Below are 21,122 nucleotides of genomic sequence, written 5' to 3'. Positions count from 1 at the left end.
AGAAGCAATCAACATTGACTTATATGGGAAACATTTTTTTGATCATTCCAGACCCCCAAAGTAATCTAGCAAATCATACCAAATAACACATCACCTTTATTTCATTCACCATGATTAAAATGCTTAGTTATGTCCAGTTGTAGGCTTTTCTGACACCTTAGGGCACAGCTTGCTAACAGATGCACAAAATACATTGAGATAAAGCAGAGATGCTCGCAGACACGTGCTCACAGTCACTTCCAGCTCAAAGCGATGGCAGATGCACGTACAGTTCCCGGGGAAGGAGCTTGGCAGGATGCCACTTTCATTGCTTGGGGTGCATGCTGCCTCTATTACGACCCACTGCAAAACAAACACTGAACACTGTTTTCACTTTCTGCCTTTTTTCGTAAAAGCAAAGATCCTTTTTGGATTTCTTTTGGTTAGCGAAAACAGGTACTAACTTAAGTCTTTAAAAAAGCATAAAAGTGAAATGGTTTAAAGTGAGCTTTCAGATAGCAGAGGAAAACCTGTACAAGCTTATTTATCACACACTTCCCTCATCTGTGAAATGGGAATAAAACTAGAGCCTACTTTAAAGATTATTCTGAGTACTAGAGATTATGCATGTAAGCTTTTAGCAGAGTACCTAGCACAGAGTAGCAATCAATAGATGTCCATTTTTGTTTTTACTTTGTATCAAGTAGTGAGACTTACTATATACCTTAATTTAAATTCTGGCACTTCGAATGCACATTGGTGCAGCCACTATGGAAGGCACAGTGGAGGTTCCTCAAAAAATTATGAATAGAATTACCATATGACCCAGCAATCCCTTTCCTGGGTATCTACCCAAAAAATCTGAAAACATTTATACATAAAGACAAATGTGCTCCAGTGTTCATTGCAGCTTTATTTACAGTGGCCAAGACATGGAAACAACCAAAATATCCTTCAACAGATGAATGGATAAAGAAGTTGTGGTATATATACACAATGAAATACTATTCGGTAGAAAAAATGAAATAGTACCATTTGTGGCAACATGGATAGATCTTGTGATTATAATGCTAAGCGAAATAAGTCAGACTGAAAAAGCAGAGAACCAATAGTTTAGTGGTTACCAGAGGGTAAAGGGGGCGCAGGGTGGTAGATGAGGGTAAAGGGGATCAAATACATGGTGTTGGAAGGAGAACTGATTCTGGGTGGTGAACACACAATGGGATTTATAGATGATGAATACAGAATTGTACACCTGAAATCTATGTAACTGTACTAACAGTTGTCACCCCAATAAACTTTTAATTAAAAAAAAAAAAGACAGCCACTTCTTATAACTTTAAGAATGTCAAGAGGAGTTTCTAATTCCACTTCGATTAAATAGAACAGTTTATGAAAGTTTGCACTACAGCAAGATAATGTTTTAAACTGTACATTCTCTACTCTAGTGATTTCTTACACTTGGGATCGCTTCAAAGTCCAAACATCATCATTCTTCTACATAATAGCAACAAAGGTAATAGTTTTCTTTCTGGTGTTCAGAATGTTTATCCCTTGCTTTCTAGCAAAATTTTAACTATGTGCCATTTTAACTGTTGCCCTTTAGTCTGACTTTTAAAAACGAATTTCTGTCTTGTATCCCCTATCATGTTTCTAAGTCCTTTAAGATCAGAGAATCACTATACTTTATGTTCCCACAATACCCTAGTAGCAAGGCAGTCAGTAAATAGGGGACTAAATGATGTGGTTTAAAAAATATAAGAAAAAGTAATATTTGATTAGAAGAAAATTAAATTTTTGTTTTTTTCTAGTCTTCTCTCTGTATATGATGCTACTTTACTTAAAAAATGAGCCTTCAGGCCTAAGGGATGTTGAGGATGACTTAATGGAATTATAGATGTTATACCTATAATATTAATCTCAGTCCTACTAAAGTGAAACTTAATAGATAAGACTTTCCTTGTGTGGTGGTATTTTTAAGCTTCACTTGTAAGTGTTAATAATTAAGCTTTTAATTCTTCTGTGATAAAGTGTCGAGAGTGTTCTGGTTTTCTTTGGAAGGTTTGTCATGTTTATAATCATACCCTAAATTAACCCCAAAGCAAACACATTAGATTTACCAAAAAATGAGGATTTATAACTGGCGTCTCATGTGTTTTTTTTTTTGCTGATTTTTACCTTTTTTCTGTTCTTTGCTCTTAGTTCCTTCTCTATAGCTTCTCTTAAACTTAGAAAAAATATATTTATAAAGAAATTCACCTTATGAAATTAGAGCCTTGTCTACAGCAGGTGAATTTGCATTTTAATAGAGATTGTTTGGAGAGGGTCCCAAATAAATAACTAATGGTGGAACTTCAAGCATTGTGGCACTCATGTCCAGGATTCTCAAATCAGGTCATGCTTTTCAACAAATTTGGTTGTTTCTGGGGTAGTATACATGCAGCATTAAAAAAAACATAATAGTGGCGTTAATTTGTGTCCTGGTATATTTCTTTTTTGAAAGCATTTTTTCAGTGAGCTATAATTCACATACCATAGAATTCACCTATTTTAAAGTGTACAATTCAGTAATTTTTAGTACATTTACAAGTCTCTGCAACTATCATCACTATCCAATTCCAAAAAATCTCATCACACTCCAAAGCCCTCTACCCATTAGCAGTCACTGGTGTTTCCCCTGCCCCTCGACCCTGGCAACCACCAATCTACTTTCTGTTTCAATGAATTTGTCTATTCAGGATTCCATTTCCTAAAAATGGAATCATAAGTATGATGTGTGGCCTTTTGTATCTGGCTTCTTGACCATAGAATAACATTTCCAAAATTCATCCATGTCGTATCATGTTATCAGTATTTATCTCTTTTTACAGCTGAGTAATATTCCATTGTATGGAGATACAACATTTTATTTATTCATTCGTTATTTGAAGGTTATTGGATTGTTTCCACTTTTTGGCCACCATAGATAATGCTGCTGTGAACAGTAGTAGCACGTTTTTCTGAAAGCACGTGTTTTCATTCCTCTTGGTTATATAACAAGGAGTGGAATTGAAGGTCATATGGTAATTATGTTTAAGTTTTTGGAGGACCTGCCAGACTTTTCCAAAAGTGACTACGTACGTCAGTTTAAATTTTCATCATATGTGAGGGTTCCAGTTTCTCCACACCCTTTCTGACACTTGTTATTGCCCTTTAGCCATCGTAGTTGGTGTAAAATTTTATCTCATTGTGGTTTTGATTCATAGTTCCCTAATGACTAATGATGTTGAGTATCTTATCATGTGCTTATTAGCCATTAGCATATCTTTGGAAAAATGCCTATTCAAATCTTTTGCCATTTAAAGTTTTTTTATTTGTCTTTTTATTGTTGACTTGTATGAGTTCTTTATATAGTCGGTTAATAGATGAAAGTCCCTTACCACGTATATGGTTTGCAAATACTTTCTCCCATTCTGTGGGTTGTTTTTTTTTCACTTGCTTGATAGGGCTGATATTCTTTTTAATTTTAATGGGAATATCTCTAATATTTCTTCTCTTTTCTTGAACATGATGCTGGTGGTTGCTTTTTTAATTGAGGAAAGAAATATCCTGTTTCTAGTCTACTAAGATTGTTGTCAAGAATGAATGTTGTCTTTTGTTAGATTCCCTTTTGGCAGTGTCAAGAAGATCTTTCCCCCTTCACCCCCCTTTCATCTGTTTGCATGATGTACTACTGTTAATAGATTTGTCTCATGTTTATTCATCTTGGCATTCCTAGAATTTATTCTTCTTAGTCGTGTATAGTATGCTACTACATTTGAGTTTCTTTTATGTAATTTAGGTTTTTTTCAAGTATTCCTCAATATGACTAGTTTATGTATACTTGTCAGCTTTGATAGGTGTTGGTATCAGTTATGTTGAGTTTGTAACATGAATTGCAAAGTTTTACGTATTTCTTATGAGTCCTGAACCTTGTGATTAAATTCCATTCCTTAGTCCTTAGGTGATTAGTGTCTTTTTTTTTAATTTGCTTCAGGTGTACAAAACAATGTAATAGACATTTACCCCCTTCACAAAGTGATCATGCCCCTCCCCCCAAGCTACTACCCGTCTGGCTCCGTATATATCTGTGAACAGCTCCAATGACTCTATTCCATGTGCTGTGCTCCACATCCTGTGACTGTGTGTGTGTGTAATTATAGTTGACATTAAGTATAATTCAGCTTCAGTTTCACATGTACACTGCAGTGGTCTGGCATCTGCACTTGTCCCTTAGTGTCTTTTAGAGAATAATTTATTGATAAACCTTTAAATTGCATCCATGATTCTATATTTCTTGAGATAATTTTGTAATTTATATTTTTTTATAGAAAGTCATGCAAAATCTAAAATACATCACTGTATATTTGAACTTAAAAGACCTTTTTGTTTTGCCTTGTATGGTAGGTAAAAGTCTACATGTACTCAAATACAAAAATACTTTTTATCTGTGCTGTTCAATTCCCATTCTGATTCCTACTGGTATGTTTTGTATCTTTAGACTTGCTGGGAAATTGTCTATTCTTAATGTTTATATTCTGCTACTCCCATCAAAAACAGAAGCAGCTCTTGGATTCATTCATCATTTTCACTCTTTCTCTTTTCTAAATCATGACTTAACTGCTTGTTCCTTGAAATCACTAACTGGAGACAGAATAGGGAGTTGGATGTGCACGTCTGGGATTAGCGCTGCCTGGCCCAGTCTTCAGTGCCGCAGGCCGCTGTGGGGTCTGCCCTCTCATCCTCGCGGCTCACCTCTGATTTAACCCGGGCTGCAAGAAAGCACCTCAGGCTGATCTTCCTAGTGATGGTGAGCTCCAGTGATTTCTCTGATGCGGGACACCAGCCAGTCCAGAAACAAAGCAAGTATGGGCTGGTAGTGAGGCAAAGGTAGTGCCCACAGAGGCAATTCTAAATCAGTGGGAGACAGGAGCAGGTGGATAACAATAGCTCACCTTTCATCCTGTGGGGCAGACAAGCCTGAGACCCCTATGTGCTTCTCGGGAGGTTTAAGTAGAGTGAACCCCTGTTGTCTCTAGGGATGACTGATATCAGTACCATTTCTTATATTGGCTTTTCCTCTGTCTCTGTCATACTCTTCGTGCTCCATCAGGTCGTTTCCTAGATGGACTACTTGCACTCAAGTCCTTTCTTAAGGCTTTTCTTTTGGGAGAACCCAAATTAAGACAGGTGTCCTTAGAGTACTTAGTATTTAAGGAGTTGATAATACTTCAGGACTTGAAACTAGATGATCACCAAGGGTATGTGTATAGATAGAGAAGAGGGCCAAGATCTGGCTCTCTGTCACTATAATGTGTTGAAAGGTTGGCATAAGGTGGAGCAGCTAGCAAAGGAGACTGTCATGCAGGGTCTCAGCTCCCGCTCCCCACATAAGAAAGCAGGATATGGTGAGGCCGAAAAGGAACACCCACAGAGCCATAGATAGGGGAGTCATACCACTATATTCTCGCTGGTATCTGGGTTGGAGACACAGGAAGCAGGAGCTGCAACCCACCATCTGCTTCTTTGCCAACCAGCCAGCCCCCCAGCACAGCCACGGCAGCTATCTCAGTGGCTAATAGCTAACTGGTAACTAGTCACAGCGACGGCCATCTACTACCCGAGCCAGCACCTTTCCACGGGAGGCCGAGAGCCTGGAAACTGCTCTCTAGGACTTTGTCCCCACAGAGACTAAGGTGTGACCAGTGGTGTAGGAACAAAATTAGGAAGATGTGTTGTCTTGGCAACTAAGTGAAGGAAATGAGTAAAGTAGTTGGGAGCTATGCTACTAAGAAGTCAGCTGAGCTGTGAACTTAGAATTGTTCGTTGGATTTAGCAGTAGGTTGGCAGGCCATTGATGACATAGGGACGACAGTTTCCACTGAGGTGATGGGGACAGAAGTGTGAATGGAGTGGATTTAAGAACTATTGATGGGATAATTGAAGATAGTGTATATTGTATAGGCAGCTTGTTTGGAATTTTGTCGTAAAGGGGAGCAGAGAAATGGGTTGATAGCTGGAGAGGTCCTTTTTAAGATGGGAGGAAAAATACACCTACTTGGTATAACGTATTGCTCCTACCATGTTTTGCTGAAAATAAGATCTAGCCGGACCATCAATTCTAATGCGTCTTTTGGAGCCAAAATTAATATAAGACCCGGTCTTATATTAATAATAAAATATATTATAATAAAATAAGACCGGGTCTTATATTAATTTTGGCTCCAAAAGACGCATTAGAGCTTATGGTCCAGCTAGGTCTTATTTTCGGGGAAACACGTTAGGCACTGTTACTTGCCCAGCAAATTTCTGCCCCATTGAGTTTTATGTAAGCAAGTCACAAGGTCAGCCCAAATTCAAGGAATGGGGAAATAGATTTGTTATCTTGATGTTAGGTGGTGTAAAACATTGTAGCTGTGTTTCTTAATTTACGGTGGTTAAATCAGAGACAGTAAAGGGTCTGAGTATTACCCTTCTTAAAAGCTCTCATGTTAACCTGTCAGAAAACGCAGGACTTCTGGATCAGAGACAGAGTTTATTACTGCAAAAGCAGCAACCAAGGCAATATCTCGTGTCAGTTACCTGAGCCAGATTGTCACAGTGAGGGTCAAATGGTACCTGCTCAAGCAGTAGTGTGCATTACAGGAGAGGAAACCCAAATTAGGAAACTCTGACATTACAGAGGACCGCTGGTGACCTGTCTGTCCTCTCCTCTGGACAGAGAGAGACCTTATTTTCACTCTGGAATATAAGCAAATCTCTGGAGAGAGGATGTTGGACTGTCTCACTGTTGCTAAACATAATAATCTTGGAGTGTCTCCGTATACAAACATCTTAAATTGGCTGTGAATGACATTGCTTAGAAGACTGAGACCAGAGGTTTGTGGAGAATTGTTTTCCAATACAGTGTATCTTCTTGCACAATAGTTTATATTCCTCCATACACAAAATGTGGTCATTCTCTTCAAAAGTCTGATCCCATTAGAATGTCAAGCTTGACGTTCATTATCTTATCATCTAAATGAGGTCCAAGTACAGATGAGCCTCCGCTATGCCATTTGTAATTAGAGAAATGCAAAATAAAAACACAATGAGATACTGCTGTGCACCAACTACAGATTAAAATTAAGAAAGACGGAAAATATCAAGTGTTGGTAAGGATGTAACTAGAAATCTGGGAGTCTTAAATGTTAAAATCACTTTGTAAAACAACTTGTTGGTTTTTTTCCTTAAATAAAATTAAACATGCTTATAGGCTGTTACCCTGCAATTTCAGTTTCACGTACTTACCCATGAGAACTGAACCCTGCATTCTCCTCACAGCTGCGCACAAACGTTATAGCGCTGTTATTCAGGTCAGGGTGCCGTGGTCAGGGTGTTGACTAGAAAGTAGCACATGGGAATTTTCTGAGGTGATGGAAAGATTTTATATCTTGATTCCTGTTGGTTACATGGATGTATGCATTTGGCAAGCTAAACTTTAAGGATCTGTCCATTTCATTATGTAAATTATATGTAAAAATATAAAAATGGACATTTCTGCAAAGCTGGGAACTCCTTAGTAAGTTCAGTATATACGTCTACTACTTTATTCCACATTAAGATTTTTTTTATACATGTATGCACTAATCATGGTTTGATACAAAAGTTTGATTAACAAAGCGGATACTGAAGAAACTCAGCTTTCTACTGGATTAGAATTAGGCTAGTAGGCATGAGACATTGCTGTTGATTTTATAGCGATAAGTGTGAAACCTAGCTATTCCATCAACCTTCTTTTCTCATCTTCTGTATATGTTGTAGGCATAGCACATTTTATACATTCAGTTGTTGATTTGTCCTTCAGAATAAATGCTGTTAATACAGGATTTATAGGGGTGGCCGGATGGCTCAGTTGGTTAGAGCTCGAGCTCTGAACAACCGGGTTGCCTGTTCGATTCCCACATGGGCCAGCGAGCTGTGCCCTCCACAACTAGATTGAAGGACTGTGACTTGGAGCGATGAGCCCTGGAGAAACACACTGTTCCCCAGTATTCCCCAGTAAAGTTAAAAAAAAATACATCATTTGTAATTTTTTTATTACGTAAGTTTCTATTCTTGTTCTTTTTAATATCACTTTTCATTGTTTACTCTTCATGTACGTACCAGTAAATGGGTTAATAATTTTCATAAAAAGCCTCAGAACTAAGCATAGGTATACTAAATACAGATTAACAAACACTGTGATAGACATGATTAAAATGATCTTATACAAACACTAAATACCATCTAATCACCGTGAACATGCCTGAGGACTTTTATTGTGCATTTTAACTTCTGAACTCATTTAGAAAGATTGCTCCAACATAAGATTTCTCTTAAACCTAGCCAAGTATAACTTGTGATCTCTTTACATCAATAGAGAATACACTATATGTTTAAAAACCTTTGTGGTGATTTCACTTTTCACTTGTTAGAGTAATTCCCAAACTGAGAGTTTGTCAAAATAATAATAGAGGATGGGGAGGGAGGAAAGATGATGATTTGAGTATAAATAAAATAAGCTCTAGCAGTATTGATTATTGTTGAAACAATTGGGGAAAAGAATCACATCGGCATTTTGTTTTAGATAAAGAATCTTGAGTTTTGTATCTAATCTCCTAAATCAGAGTCTCTAGAAGGTAACCTATACTTTTGAAAAATAAGTAAATTTTATTCAGCTAATTATTACCATTGCAAACAAGATTTCTTTAGTTTTGTTTTCCTCCTCATAAGCAGCTTTTTTATTGGTGAGAGATTTGGCTAGGACAGTCTGTGAATTGTTGCCTAAATCTCTTTATAAAAATTGATCAATGGGATCTTCTCTTACTCTAAGTAGATTATTTCCATCTGCCTACAAATCCACTGTTGCAGCTCTTGATTCACATGCTACCCTTGCTACTGCTCTATTTTTCTAATGTCCTTTATAACCAAACTACCTGAATTGTCTGTTACGTCAAGTTATGCTCATACTTCTTGAATCCCTTCCAAATAGTGTTTTGTCTCCACTACTCCACAATAATCGGTCTTGTCAAGATAATTGATGACTTTTGTATTACTGCACAGCGGCAATTCTAATCCTTCATTAACGTACTGTATTTTGCTGTGTATAATGCGCACCCACGTTATTGGCCCAAACTTTCAGGAGAAAAAATCTTTTGTTTTAAATTTTTAATTCAAATTTTTATTTGTTTACATTTAGGTATGCTTGTTTTTTGTATTATAAAGAAATTCTAGCATTTATTTTTTAACATATTATGGTACAAGAAATTTTATGTAACAAATAATTACAAAACACAGGAACAGATATAAGGTGCAAGAAATTTTATGTACCAGTAACAAATTTATGATATTTACACATCATAGAAGGCCAAGAACTCTTCATCATGCAAGTTAATCGTAAGTTGAACAAAGCCAATTATCGTATTCCAGGGTATTATTTTGCATATGGATATTGTTACTGACTTTTTAAAATTAATATTTATTGAGGTGACAATAGGTAGTAAAATTACATTGGTTCCAAGTGTACAGTTCTGTAATACGTCATCTATATATCACATTGTATGTTCACCACCCAGAGTTAGTTCTTCCATCACCATATGTTTGACCTCGTTACTGATTTCTAGAGTTATACTTTTTTAACTATAAGCGTAATTTAAAAGATTAAAAACATTTATATAGATATGGGATTAGTACTACCCATGTATAATGTGCATCGTTATTTTTCACTCACAAATTTGGGCAAAAATGCACATTTTACATGACAAAATATGGTAGTTGATAACTTCCTTCTTGCAACATTTTTTTCATTTGGCTGTTAGGATATCACACATTTTTTGTTTGCTTTCTCTTGACTCACTGTTTTTCTTCGGTGTCCTTTGCTGGTTCTGTCTCTTGTTTCTGACCTATTTTTATAATATCTCAGGGTTCAGTCATTGGACCTGTTTTCTGTCTACACTCGTGCCTTTGATGCTTTCATCTAATTTTGTTGCTTTAAATATCATCTTTAAGCAGATGACTTCCAAATTTATATCCTCAACTTGGATCTCTTCCTTACGTCTCAGAATACCCATATCCAACTGCGTACTCAGAATCCCAGTAGAATATCTTTCAAACTAAATTTTCTAAACACAAACTTCTCTTCTCCCTTTTCTGCACCCTGCCCTTTCCGTAGTCTTATTCCATCTCAGTTTATTGGCAGTTCCGTTCTACCAGACTATCAGCATATGGGGGAGTAGTATATTGTATGACAAAGTTAGTGGCCAGCTTTGCTTGTTACACATGAAGGTATTGTTTGTGGAGTGGACTGTATGTAGAATTTGTGGAGAAGATTAAACAATTCAGTAATTCTAAACCATTTAGCATAGAGTCAAATAGCCAGATATATTCAGGGTGACTCTAAAACTCTGAAACACATTTAGTAATATTACTGAATTTTTAGGAAAAAGATTATTTATTTATGATGTATATACTTTTAGTCAATGCTATTGTTTTGGATTTTAGATGATCTCACTTTGGAATGTGTTGGCTACAGGTATAGAAAATCTAGCAATGGTTTAATAAGCAAATGGAAGATTTAGTTTTCTTACAAACCAAGAAATCTAGAAGTAGGCAGTAGTTGGCATTAGTTCAGCTAATTCTAACAACACTGTTAGAGACCTACAGACCCACAGCTTGTTTTGTGTTTCTACTCTGTCAGTCTTACTGATTTTGGTTTTTAATCATGTTTGTTGTTGACTTATGGTTGGTAGGTTAGGATGGTTGTTATAGCAGTAGACATCACATTCACATCTGGCCCTGAATAAGGAAAGCAGATTTTCCCCCCCAGAACCAACCCTCATTCTACCCTGAAGCAGACTTCTGAGTATGTGTCATTGATTTTAACTCTGTGGTCCATTCGTCGTCCCCTATCCACCCTTCTTGGAAAGCTCAAAAGTGGATATTTCAGAGGGTCTGTTACCACCCTAAGAGGAGAAAAATTCTGGAAAGGAGGAATTTGATAAGCAGGTAACAGTTTCTGCCACTTAAAACCATCAAAAACTACTTAATTTAAGTATAATTGGTGATTAGAGTTCATTTTCTTGGAAAAACTTATTCCTCAGTAAGATCAAATAATGGAGTTTTAATGGTAGATAAAGGGGTATTTGTTATTTGATATAGAGGAGGACTCTCCATAGTTTACAAGTGTATTAAGAACAATCCAATGACTGGTTAAGAAACTAGCCATTTATTTAGAAGTTAGCAAATTTGTGTGTGTCAGTTTACACTGGTGAATTTTTGAGAATTAATTTATGTTTTGAGGTAAATAAGAAATTAGAAGAGGTGTTCCTTAAAGTCATAAAGATATATTTTTGTTTTAATTTTCCTCCCTCCCTCCTTACCTCCCTCCCTCCCTCCCTCCCTCTCTTCCTCCCTTCCTTCTTACCTTTCTTCCTTTTTTTGGTTTCCATAGAATGTTGGCTCAATTAAGAAATAGCAGGGAGATAAATTCAACCCAGTGATAAGTGGCTTTAATTTCTTTTGTTAGAAAGTGTTTTGACTTATTATTATGCCTTTCTCAGCTATCTCCTCTTTTTCCATTTGATTAGAAAATTTTTACATTTACCGTGTTAAGTCTGATTTAGAAAGTGGCTCTTAACTTACCACAACACTGAAATTCTAATTAGCAGTCTCCCTTCTGATCACTTCCTGTTTAGACCAGGCTAGGCTTACTCCCTTTGGTTTACTTCCTTTGTAGTATTGTGTAAGAGAGGATCTCTTTGGATGTTGTTACTCATCTATTTCTTGTTTCATGTGGTACTTTCCTCCTCTGCCCTCAGTAATTAAAGTCCCCCTCCTTTCTTATCAATCAGTAGTTTTTAGTCTGCTAAATTGGGGTCCGTTTTTGTTTGGGGTTGAGTCCTACTGAATTTAATCTGAGGTCTTCACAGTCTCTGTCCTCAGGAATTTTCATTAAAGATGTGAACTCATTGCAGCTTCCCAGAGATAAGCATCTAATTCCTTTCCTGAATTCATTGTCCCTTCTGAGAAGTTCTACAGTCGGACCATCATCTGTCTACATCTATTTATGATCTGCACTACAGAAAAATCTTGGAGGAGGTTTTACCTTCGTTAACGATTACTCTGCCCTCTAAATTGCCTCACACCTCAAGTGCCCTGCACAGATGATAACCTCTAAAATAAATAAACTCTTCTGTAATCACATGTATTTGATAATGTTTCATGTCCTTTATTCTCAGAAATTATACTCCCAAGTCCATTATGATTTTTGGAAAATGGATTTTTAGGCCATATTTTCCATGTTCTTAGATACCATTCAATTAAATAAATATAAGCATACGGTAGTTATAATATGATGGACCAGAGTAAAATTTGAGACATCTCACCAGTGTTGTTCCATAGAACAATCTGCAGTGTTAGAAATGTTCTGTATATTCCCCTATCCAATATAGTGGCCATAGCCACATGTGGCTCTTGAGCATTTAAAATGTGGTTAGTGAAACCAATAAACTAGATTTAGATTTTAAATTTTATTTGGTTTAACTTGAATTTTAAGGTTAAAATGCCACCTGTGTGTAGCAGTTACCACATTGGACAGAGCAAATAGAGCTCTTTCCCATTGTTCTTAAGTATCCTCCTAACTCATTATCAGTTGAAGTCTTGGACTATCTTGAACAAAAAATTTTAACGTTCATTTCTGGAATCTTTTTTATTACCTCATAAACACACAAGTCTAAGCTAAATTCTCCTTTAGCAATTAAATTCCTATTAGATCAATAAAACTGCTTATTCTTATCAGTAAACCACATCTTCATATAAACATAGATATTTAATAAGCATTCAGTAAATTTTTCTCGGTATTTGTTGACCAAGATTTGTATTGTTGTTTTTATTGAGGTGTAATAAACTGTAGTAACTACAGAGTTTCCCCGAAAATAAGACCTAGCCGGACCATCAGCTCTAATGCCACTTTTGGAGCAAAAATTAATGTAAGACCCAGTATATTTATATTATATTATATTATACCCTGTCTTATGTAACATAATATAATAAATATAATGTAATACAATACTGGGTCTTATATTAATTTTTGCTCCAAAAGGTGCATTAGAACTGATGGTCCGGCTAGGTCTTATTTTTGGGGAAACACGGTATCCTGTACATTGCATCCCCATGAGACAAAGATTTTAAATGGAAACAATTGATGTTTGACATAATGAAGGGTAGAAAAATTTTTCCTCAGCTCTCTTTGGGTCCCTTGCTGGGTCTGAAAATTAACAAAGGCAGATTAACAGGAGAAAAAGTATCTACATTTTTTTAAGTTTTAAGTGACATGTGAGCTTCCATAAGAAAATGAAGACCCAAAGAAACTGTTAAACCCGAGTATTTTTATGCTGGTTTGATGAAGAGTGGACAGTCATGTATATATAACTAATAATAGGTCAAAGAGTATGAGGCAACTATAGTAAACTTGGAATTTAGCAAAGCCTGTTTGTTAGGATTCTTCTCCCTTTGCCTTCAAAGATAAGACTGTTCCTTTCCTCTGTGTATAGGGAGGGCACCTGTCACCTGAGGGTTTTATGACCTGTTTTGGGGGGGAAGGGCGGGGCAAGTTCAGATGACCTTCCTGCTTCTGCTGTTTTCTCAGACTCCTTCAGTTTAAAATAGTCAGTATACCAAGGTGCTATATTTTGGGGTGGTATGCCCTGAACCACATCAGTAGTTCCATTTTTGTAAGCCCTAAAGAAGTATGTAGTAAAGGCCTATTGATAGTTGAATAATTTTGAGCACCTGAGTTCAAGTATATTATTATATATCGAGACACAGTATAGAACAGTAAGAGCACAGAATCAGTTTCTTTATGGAAAAATAGGGATAATAATAGCACATTGTTTAGAAAGCTATATGAGGGGGAAATGAGAATATGCATATAGTTTCTCTAAAGAATTTATTAGCACGGTGCCTGGCACATAGTGATTAAGAATGGTCAGATCTTTAAACAGATTGCAAGGGAAATACTTATCCTATTGTTGGTAAATACTTTAAGAATACCCTATAATTGGAATTGAAGGAGTTAGAAGCAGTGCCTTGCAGAGCCATATTGGAGCCTGAGGCAAAAGAAAAAAATTGGTAATACTGATCCTATTTTTATTTAAAAATCAGCAATTTTGTTCATAAATGGATGGTTTTAGTGATTTTAATTTCCCCCCCTTCTTCCACCCCTCCCCCCACAAACCAGTTCAAGCCGTTGTTTCTCAATCTAGTTGTGTAGGACGCAGCTCATGATGGTGTTAATGAGCCTTGCCCCCCTCCCCCCCCCAGGCAGTTGGTTGATGACTATGTTGACTGCTCACAGCAGGTCACGGCAGCTCTCACCGGCTGCCGGCCGCTCACAATGGCTTCCAGCCACTCATGCTGGCTGCCGGCCACTCATGCTGGGCACTGGCCGCTCATGGCAGCACACAGCAGCCCATGATGGTTGCTGGCTACTCATGCTGGCCACTGGCTGCTCATGGCAGCACACGGTAGCCCACGGCACCACTCAGCCAGCCCATGGCAGCTCACAGCAGCCCAGCTCCAGAGAGAGCTGTTGTTCGCAATCTTAGATGTAGAAGGCGCAGCTCACTGGCCCATGTGGGAATTGAACCTGCGACCTCGGCGTTAGGAGAGCGGCACTCCAGCCACCTGAGCCACTGGGCTGGCCCAGTCATTTTAATTTTTAAAAAATATTGCATTAAAATGTTTAATTTGATTACTGAGTTTTCTTGGTGCCTCCTTACATTTTGTGCCTGAGGCATTTGCCTCATTGGTTTCAACCTAGTCTTTTTGGCCCTGCTTGGTAGGAGTCTAATACTGTAACAGAGTCTTCTGCCTAGGGCAAGAATTTCTCATTTTACAAAGAATTGATAACACTAATTAGCAGTCATTCTTATTTAATTGAAGTAGGCTTTTCGTGACTAATATGATCTTAGCCTAGCTGGAATTAACCTGTGTACATACATTGTGTTCTTAATACAATGAGCCTTGAGAATTTTCACTAATTCAGAATTGAACCTTTTCTTTTCTCCAGTAAGTTTGAAATGATGAAGTTTGTACATTACTGAAGCAAGTTTGTTCTCTCGTGTATAACCTTTAACAAATGTAAGACCTATAAGCTCTTCAGAAAATTAAAAGACCAATACTTACTTGAAACAAAATATACTTGGCATAGATTGGAATTTTGATGTGGGAGAGTCATAGGAAAATAAAAGGTGATTGATTGTGATGGCTGGTTGGGAAGACCTGAAAATATCTTCGCATTCCCACTTCCGACTCAAAACTGCATAGTCAAGATCTTAATTAAGAAACAAACAGCTCTTAGCCAGAAATTAAGAATTATCTTTGTTGCATTAGTGTTTTTCTTATTGAGGATGAGCAGACTCATAAAACATGGTTCTTCTAGAAGCATATGGTTACTAAACGGATCTTTTGTGAAGTACAGAAGTGCTTGAGGTTGAAATTCAGTATATATAAATTTTTATAGTAGAGCAGTTAAATGCATTTCATTGGGGGTAGGGAAGGAGGTATTTATCTGTGATATATAAATTGTGATAAATGAATAGGAATAATTTGTTTAAAAAAATTGTTGGTTATAATATGCATGTTTTAACCAAATTTATTTTTATTTGAATATTCCAGTGTCTAAAAATGACTACAAAACGAAGTTTGTTTGTGCGGTTGGTACCATGTCGTTGCCTACGAGGGGAAGAGGAGACTGTCACTACTCTTGATTATTCTCATTGCAGTTTGGAACAGGTTCCCAAAGAGATTTTTACTTTTGAAAAAACTTTGGAGGAGCTCTATTTAGATGCTAATCAGATTGAAGAGCTTCCAAAGGTATGTTAAAACTCTTTCAAGAATTGCCTTTGGTTATTTTTATGCCTAGAAATGTGATATTCCCAATGTTGTCTAATGCTTCTGATATATATGTGTGCATTATTTTCATTTTGGTTTAATTTTATCTTAGGATATGCAGTACAAGTCAAATGTTTTTAAAATATAATTTTTAACAGTTATCTCTTTAACTGCTTGAATACTTGTGTAAATAACTTAAAGTTTTGTATTTAATTACAGTTTTGTTATAGCCACTAAGGTAGATAATAAGACCACAATTTCTGCAGCCAGTAGAATTAACTAGACAAAGAACTGAAATTAGTACTTTTTTTATTTGTTAGAAAACATTGATTTGTATTATTGTAATTGAGGACATATTAGGGTTGTTTTTAGTTACCACATCATAATCATCAAACCAGCTTTAAGAGGTAGTATTGTTTCCCCCACATCTGGTTGTTTGGAAATGTTTTGGACCTTAATATTTCTGAAATGTAGAAACAACTAGACGTATGAAGTTGGTTTGTTGCTGTGAAACATCTCTTCACATTATCAACTTCTTAAATAAAATTTTTCTGTGACTACTTTTTTACCTTAAATATTAATCCCTCTTTATCTTCTGTTCAATTTTCTTTAATGGAAAGGTGCAATAGCTTTAATTTAATTGTTAGAACTGTTTACCACCCAAACAGCAGTGTTTTTCAAACTGTGGGTATATACTCATTGGTGGCTTAAAAATCAATTTATTATATGTGGCATTTCCAAAAACAAGCTATGATTTGAACTGGCAAGTTTAGATATGAACAATATAGGACACCCAGTTTAATTGCAATTTAGAGATAAACAGCAAGTAATTTTTCAGTATAAATGTGTTATGCAATATATAGATCATTTACTAAAAATTATTTGTTGTTTATCTGAAATCCAAATTTAATTAGGCATCCTGTATTTTATCTGGCAACTGTACTATAATAGAATAGAAAATAGAGTGTGTTGCATGTATCCATTGTTACATGAAATTTGGTTTAGATTTATGTGTCTGTTGCATACATACTAGATGGTAGGGTTTTGAAAAAGGCTTTTTTTCTGGTGGCCATTAGTAAAAAAAAGTTGAAAGCCAGTGCCATCCAAAATTGTAAAGAAGTCTATGTGGCTATGGATAAAATTTTAAAGGTTATGGGCTGCATGTTTATGAATTACTTCCCTGGGTTGTAATAGGGTGCTTTGTAATTTACTGTTTCCTTATATGTTGTTCTTCAGCAAATATTAGGTTGGTGCAAAAGTAATTGCGGGTTAAAAGGTTAAAAATAATTGCAAAAACCGCAATTACCAACTTAATAGTTTATCTTCCTTAGCTAGTTCTTCTAGAGATCATGGAAGACTACCGTGTTTCCCTGAAAACAAGACCTAACCTAGGGAAAATAAGCCCTAGTATGATTTTTCAGGATATCGTTCCCTGAACATAGGCCCTAATGCGTCTTTTGGAGCAAAAATTAATATAAGACCCGGTCTTATTTTTGGGGAAACATGGTAAGATTAGTCCTTTTCTCTAATCACAACCGGTAGGATCTCAGTCTTGGAATTGTGGCTTGCTATGATAGTGCAAATAACTGAATCACTTATCATACCTAACAATTTTTCTTTTTTGGAAGAATGTCCTTAAATAGGGCTTATTCATTGTCATTCTGACAAGTTTGTTTTTTGTTTTTTCCTAAAGACTTTAGAACAGCTTTAGATTCATAACAAAATTAAGAGAAGGTATAGAGATTTCCCATATACTTACGCTGTCCTGAAACATACATGGCCTCCACCATTATCAACCTCTCCCACCAAAGTGGTGCACCTGTATACAATTGATGAACTTAACGTTGAAAAATCATAATCATCTGAAGTCTGTAGTTTACGTTGGCTTCACTCTTGACGTACATTCGGTGGGTCTGGACAAATGTATAATGACCTGTATTCATCATTATAGTATTATAGAAAATACAAAGGTATTTTCATTGCCCTAAATATTCTTTGTGCTCCATACAGTTTTTGTGGCATGGACAGAAGTGACCCCTTAACATATTGCTTTTGGTTAAATACATTTTTAGGCCACATTTTACTGTTGTGATTTTAGCTTAACTATATTTGCCCCCCCTTATTTATTTTGTCCTCCCAAATCAGAATGCTCTATTTTGAGTCATTTTAAATCAGTTGTACTTATTTGAATTTAATTAATATAACTATTTATTTTGGAATAAAGATGCTTGTAACATAAGCTCCAAAGTTTCTGTATTTAACAGCCCCTTATTTTTATACTGCATCAACAGAATATAATTGTATGTTTATTTTCATTCTCTAAGTGCATTTTGCTCAGGGCAGAAGTGTGAGGATGTAAATCATTATGAGCAGTTCAATAGCATAAAACAATAAGAGATCTTTTCTAGTATTTGTGTAGGTATAACTCATTGTTTTAATGACACTACAATATTTCTTTGTATAAAGGTTAATAAATGAAATATTTAAGAAAAGTTAAGAAGTAATCAAAATCTTTTCCTCCCTTGTTTCAATAGCAACTTTTTAACTGTCAGTCTCTACACAAACTGAGTTTGCCAGACAATGATTTAACAGCATTACCAGCATCTATTGCAAATCTCATTAATCTCAGGGAACTGGATGTCAGCAAGAATGGTAAGATTTTTTTTCTCCCTAACTTTTTGTACTTGGGAACATGTTACATTAGTAAGATTACGGTTGTGTATTAAATAAAAATATAAAATTAAAATGTCAGATTATAATGTATTATTGTATTACCTTTAATAGATATAAAATTTATATATGTATATATGTGTATATATATATGTGATCTATGAGAACATAAAGCAAGGTAGAGAGTAAGTATAGAAAATTTCAATTGACTTTTAATTAAAATGCTGTGATACGTGTGTATGTGCATATTCATATATCCTTAAATTTACATATTTATTAGGTTCATGCATAAGTAATTGTGGTTTTTGCAATTTTAACCTTTTAAACCGCAGTTACTTTTGCACCAACCTAATACATATATTCACTGCCCTGTTTGTAATAAGGAAGTAGTAACAAGTGTCCATTGTGTTTTTATAATAACTTATTTTCCAATCACAGTTGACAAGCAGTATATTAGTTTCAGGTGTATAGCATAGTGATGATACATTTATATAACTTACAGAGTGATTATCCCAATAAGTCTAGTACCCCATCTGACACTAGGGATATTTACCGTGTTTCCCCAAAAATAAGACCTAGCTGGACAATCAGCTCTAATTCATCTTTTGGAGCAAAAATTAATATAAGACCCGGTATTATATTATTATATTATACCACATTATGTTATGTTATATTATGTCCGGTCTTATATTAATTTTTGCTCCAAAAGATGCATTAGAGCTGATTGTCCGGCTAGGTCTTATTTTTGGGGAAACACTACTACTGATTATTGACTATATTTCTTATGCTATACATTCCCATGACTATTTTGTAACTACCGATTTGTACTTCTTAACCCTTCCCCTTTTTCACCCATTCTCCAATTCCCCTCCTACATGGCAACCATCAAAATGTTCTCTGTAACTATGAGTCTATTTCTGTTTTGTTTGTTCATTTATTTTGTTCTTTAGATTCCACGTATAAGTGAAATTATGTGGCATTTGTCTTTGACTTACTCCACTCAACACAGTACCATCTAGGTCCATTGATGTTGCAGATGGCAAGATTTCATTCTTTTTTATGGCTGATTAATATTCCATTGTAGATATGTACCACCTCTTTATCTGTTCATCCATTGATAGGCATCCAGGTTGCCTCCATATCTTGGCTATTATAAATAATGCTTCAATGAACATACGGATGTACATGTCCCTTCGAAGCAGTTTTGGGGTTTCTTTGGATAAATACTCAGAAGTGGGATTATTGGGTCCTGTTTTGTCTCTTGTTATAGTCTTTGTTTTAAAGTCTGTTTTGTCTGATATAAGCGTTGCTACCCTGGCTTTTTTTTTTTTCATTTTCATGAAATATCTTTTTCCCATCCCTTTACTTTCAGTCTGTGTGTGTCTTCTTTTTTTTCCTTTTTTTTAAAAAAAGATTTTATTGGGGAATAGTGTGTACTTCCAGGCCTTTTTTCCTAGTCAAATTGTTGTCCTTTCAGTCTTAGTTGTGGAAGGTGCCGTTCAGCTTCAGGTTGTTGTCCTTTCAGTCTTACTTGTGGAGGGCGCAGCTCAGCTCCAGGTCCATTTGCCATTGCTAGTTGCAGGGGGCGCAGCCCACCATCCCTTGCAGGAGTCGAACCGGCAACCTTGTGGTTGAGAGGACACGCTCCAACCAATGGAGCCATCCGGGAGCTCAGTGGCAGCTCAGCTCAAGGTGCCGTGTTCAATCTTAGTTCCAGGGGGCGATGCCCACCATCCCTTGCAGGACTTGAGGAATCGAACTGGCAACCTTGTGGTTGAGAGCCCACTGGGCCATGTGGGAATCGAACCAGCAGCCTTCGGAGTTAGGAGCATGGAGCTCTAACCGCGTGAGCTCCGGGCCGGGCTGACCCCTGTGTGTGTCTTTTAATCTGAAGTGAGTCTCTTGTAGGCAGCATATGTAATGATTTTGTTTTCTTACCTGTTCAGCTACTCTGTCTTTTGATTGTAGTATTTGATCCATTTACATTGAAAGTAATTGTTGATAGATAGGTTGTTACTGCTATTTTGTTATTCATGTTTTTGATCTTTTCTTCTTCTTAAAGAAGTCCTTTTAGCATTTCTTGTAATAACAGGTTTGGTGGTTATGAACTCCTTTAGCTTTTTCTTGTGTGGGAAGCTCTTTATCTCTCCTTCAATTTTATTTTATTTATATAATTATATAAATATTATTATATATATATACATATATGTGTGTGTGTGTGTATATATATATATATATATATATATATATATATATATGTATGTATGTATGTATTAGTTTAACAGACATTTATTCCTTTAGTTGAACAACCTTTACACTCAAAATAGATGGTTTAAGATTTTTGAGTGGAAAGGAATTTAGGTCTCAAGGTTTTAAGAGTCTGTTACATGTTTTCTGGAAATCATTTAACTGAGCCTTTTAAGACCCCTGAAGAAAATAGAAAAATTGGTTGAAGGAAACCTGCAATTAGACTTTGGAATCAAACTACCTACTCTTAAGTCAACAAGCACAGAATTAGAAATTGGGGCAATTCCTCTTCTGTA

General features: G+C 36.0%; 1 protein-coding gene across 13 annotated transcripts in view; it reads left to right on the top strand.

Moving 5' to 3' along the window:
* The window catches only part of ERBIN (erbb2 interacting protein), a 105,004-nt gene that overhangs the window by 19,237 nt on the left and 64,645 nt on the right, over positions 1–21,122 (top strand). For all 13 annotated transcript variants that reach the window (XM_019744091.2, XM_019744031.2, XM_019744111.2 and 10 more), the window contains exons 2-3: positions 15,694–15,891; positions 18,444–18,561. In XM_019744091.2, the coding sequence (XP_019599650.2) occupies positions 15,703–15,891; positions 18,444–18,561 (307 nt within the window). In that variant the 5' untranslated portion in view covers positions 15,694–15,702. The remainder of the gene's footprint in view (positions 1–15,693; positions 15,892–18,443; positions 18,562–21,122) is intronic.

Source organism: Rhinolophus sinicus, linkage group LG03 (assembly GCF_036562045.2).
Source record: "Rhinolophus sinicus isolate RSC01 linkage group LG03, ASM3656204v1, whole genome shotgun sequence".
In the NCBI taxonomy this organism is placed as follows: Eukaryota; Metazoa; Chordata; class Mammalia; order Chiroptera; family Rhinolophidae; genus Rhinolophus; species Rhinolophus sinicus.
Note: the sequence above shows the minus strand (reverse complement) of the source record. Positions and strands in the feature narration are given on the sequence as shown.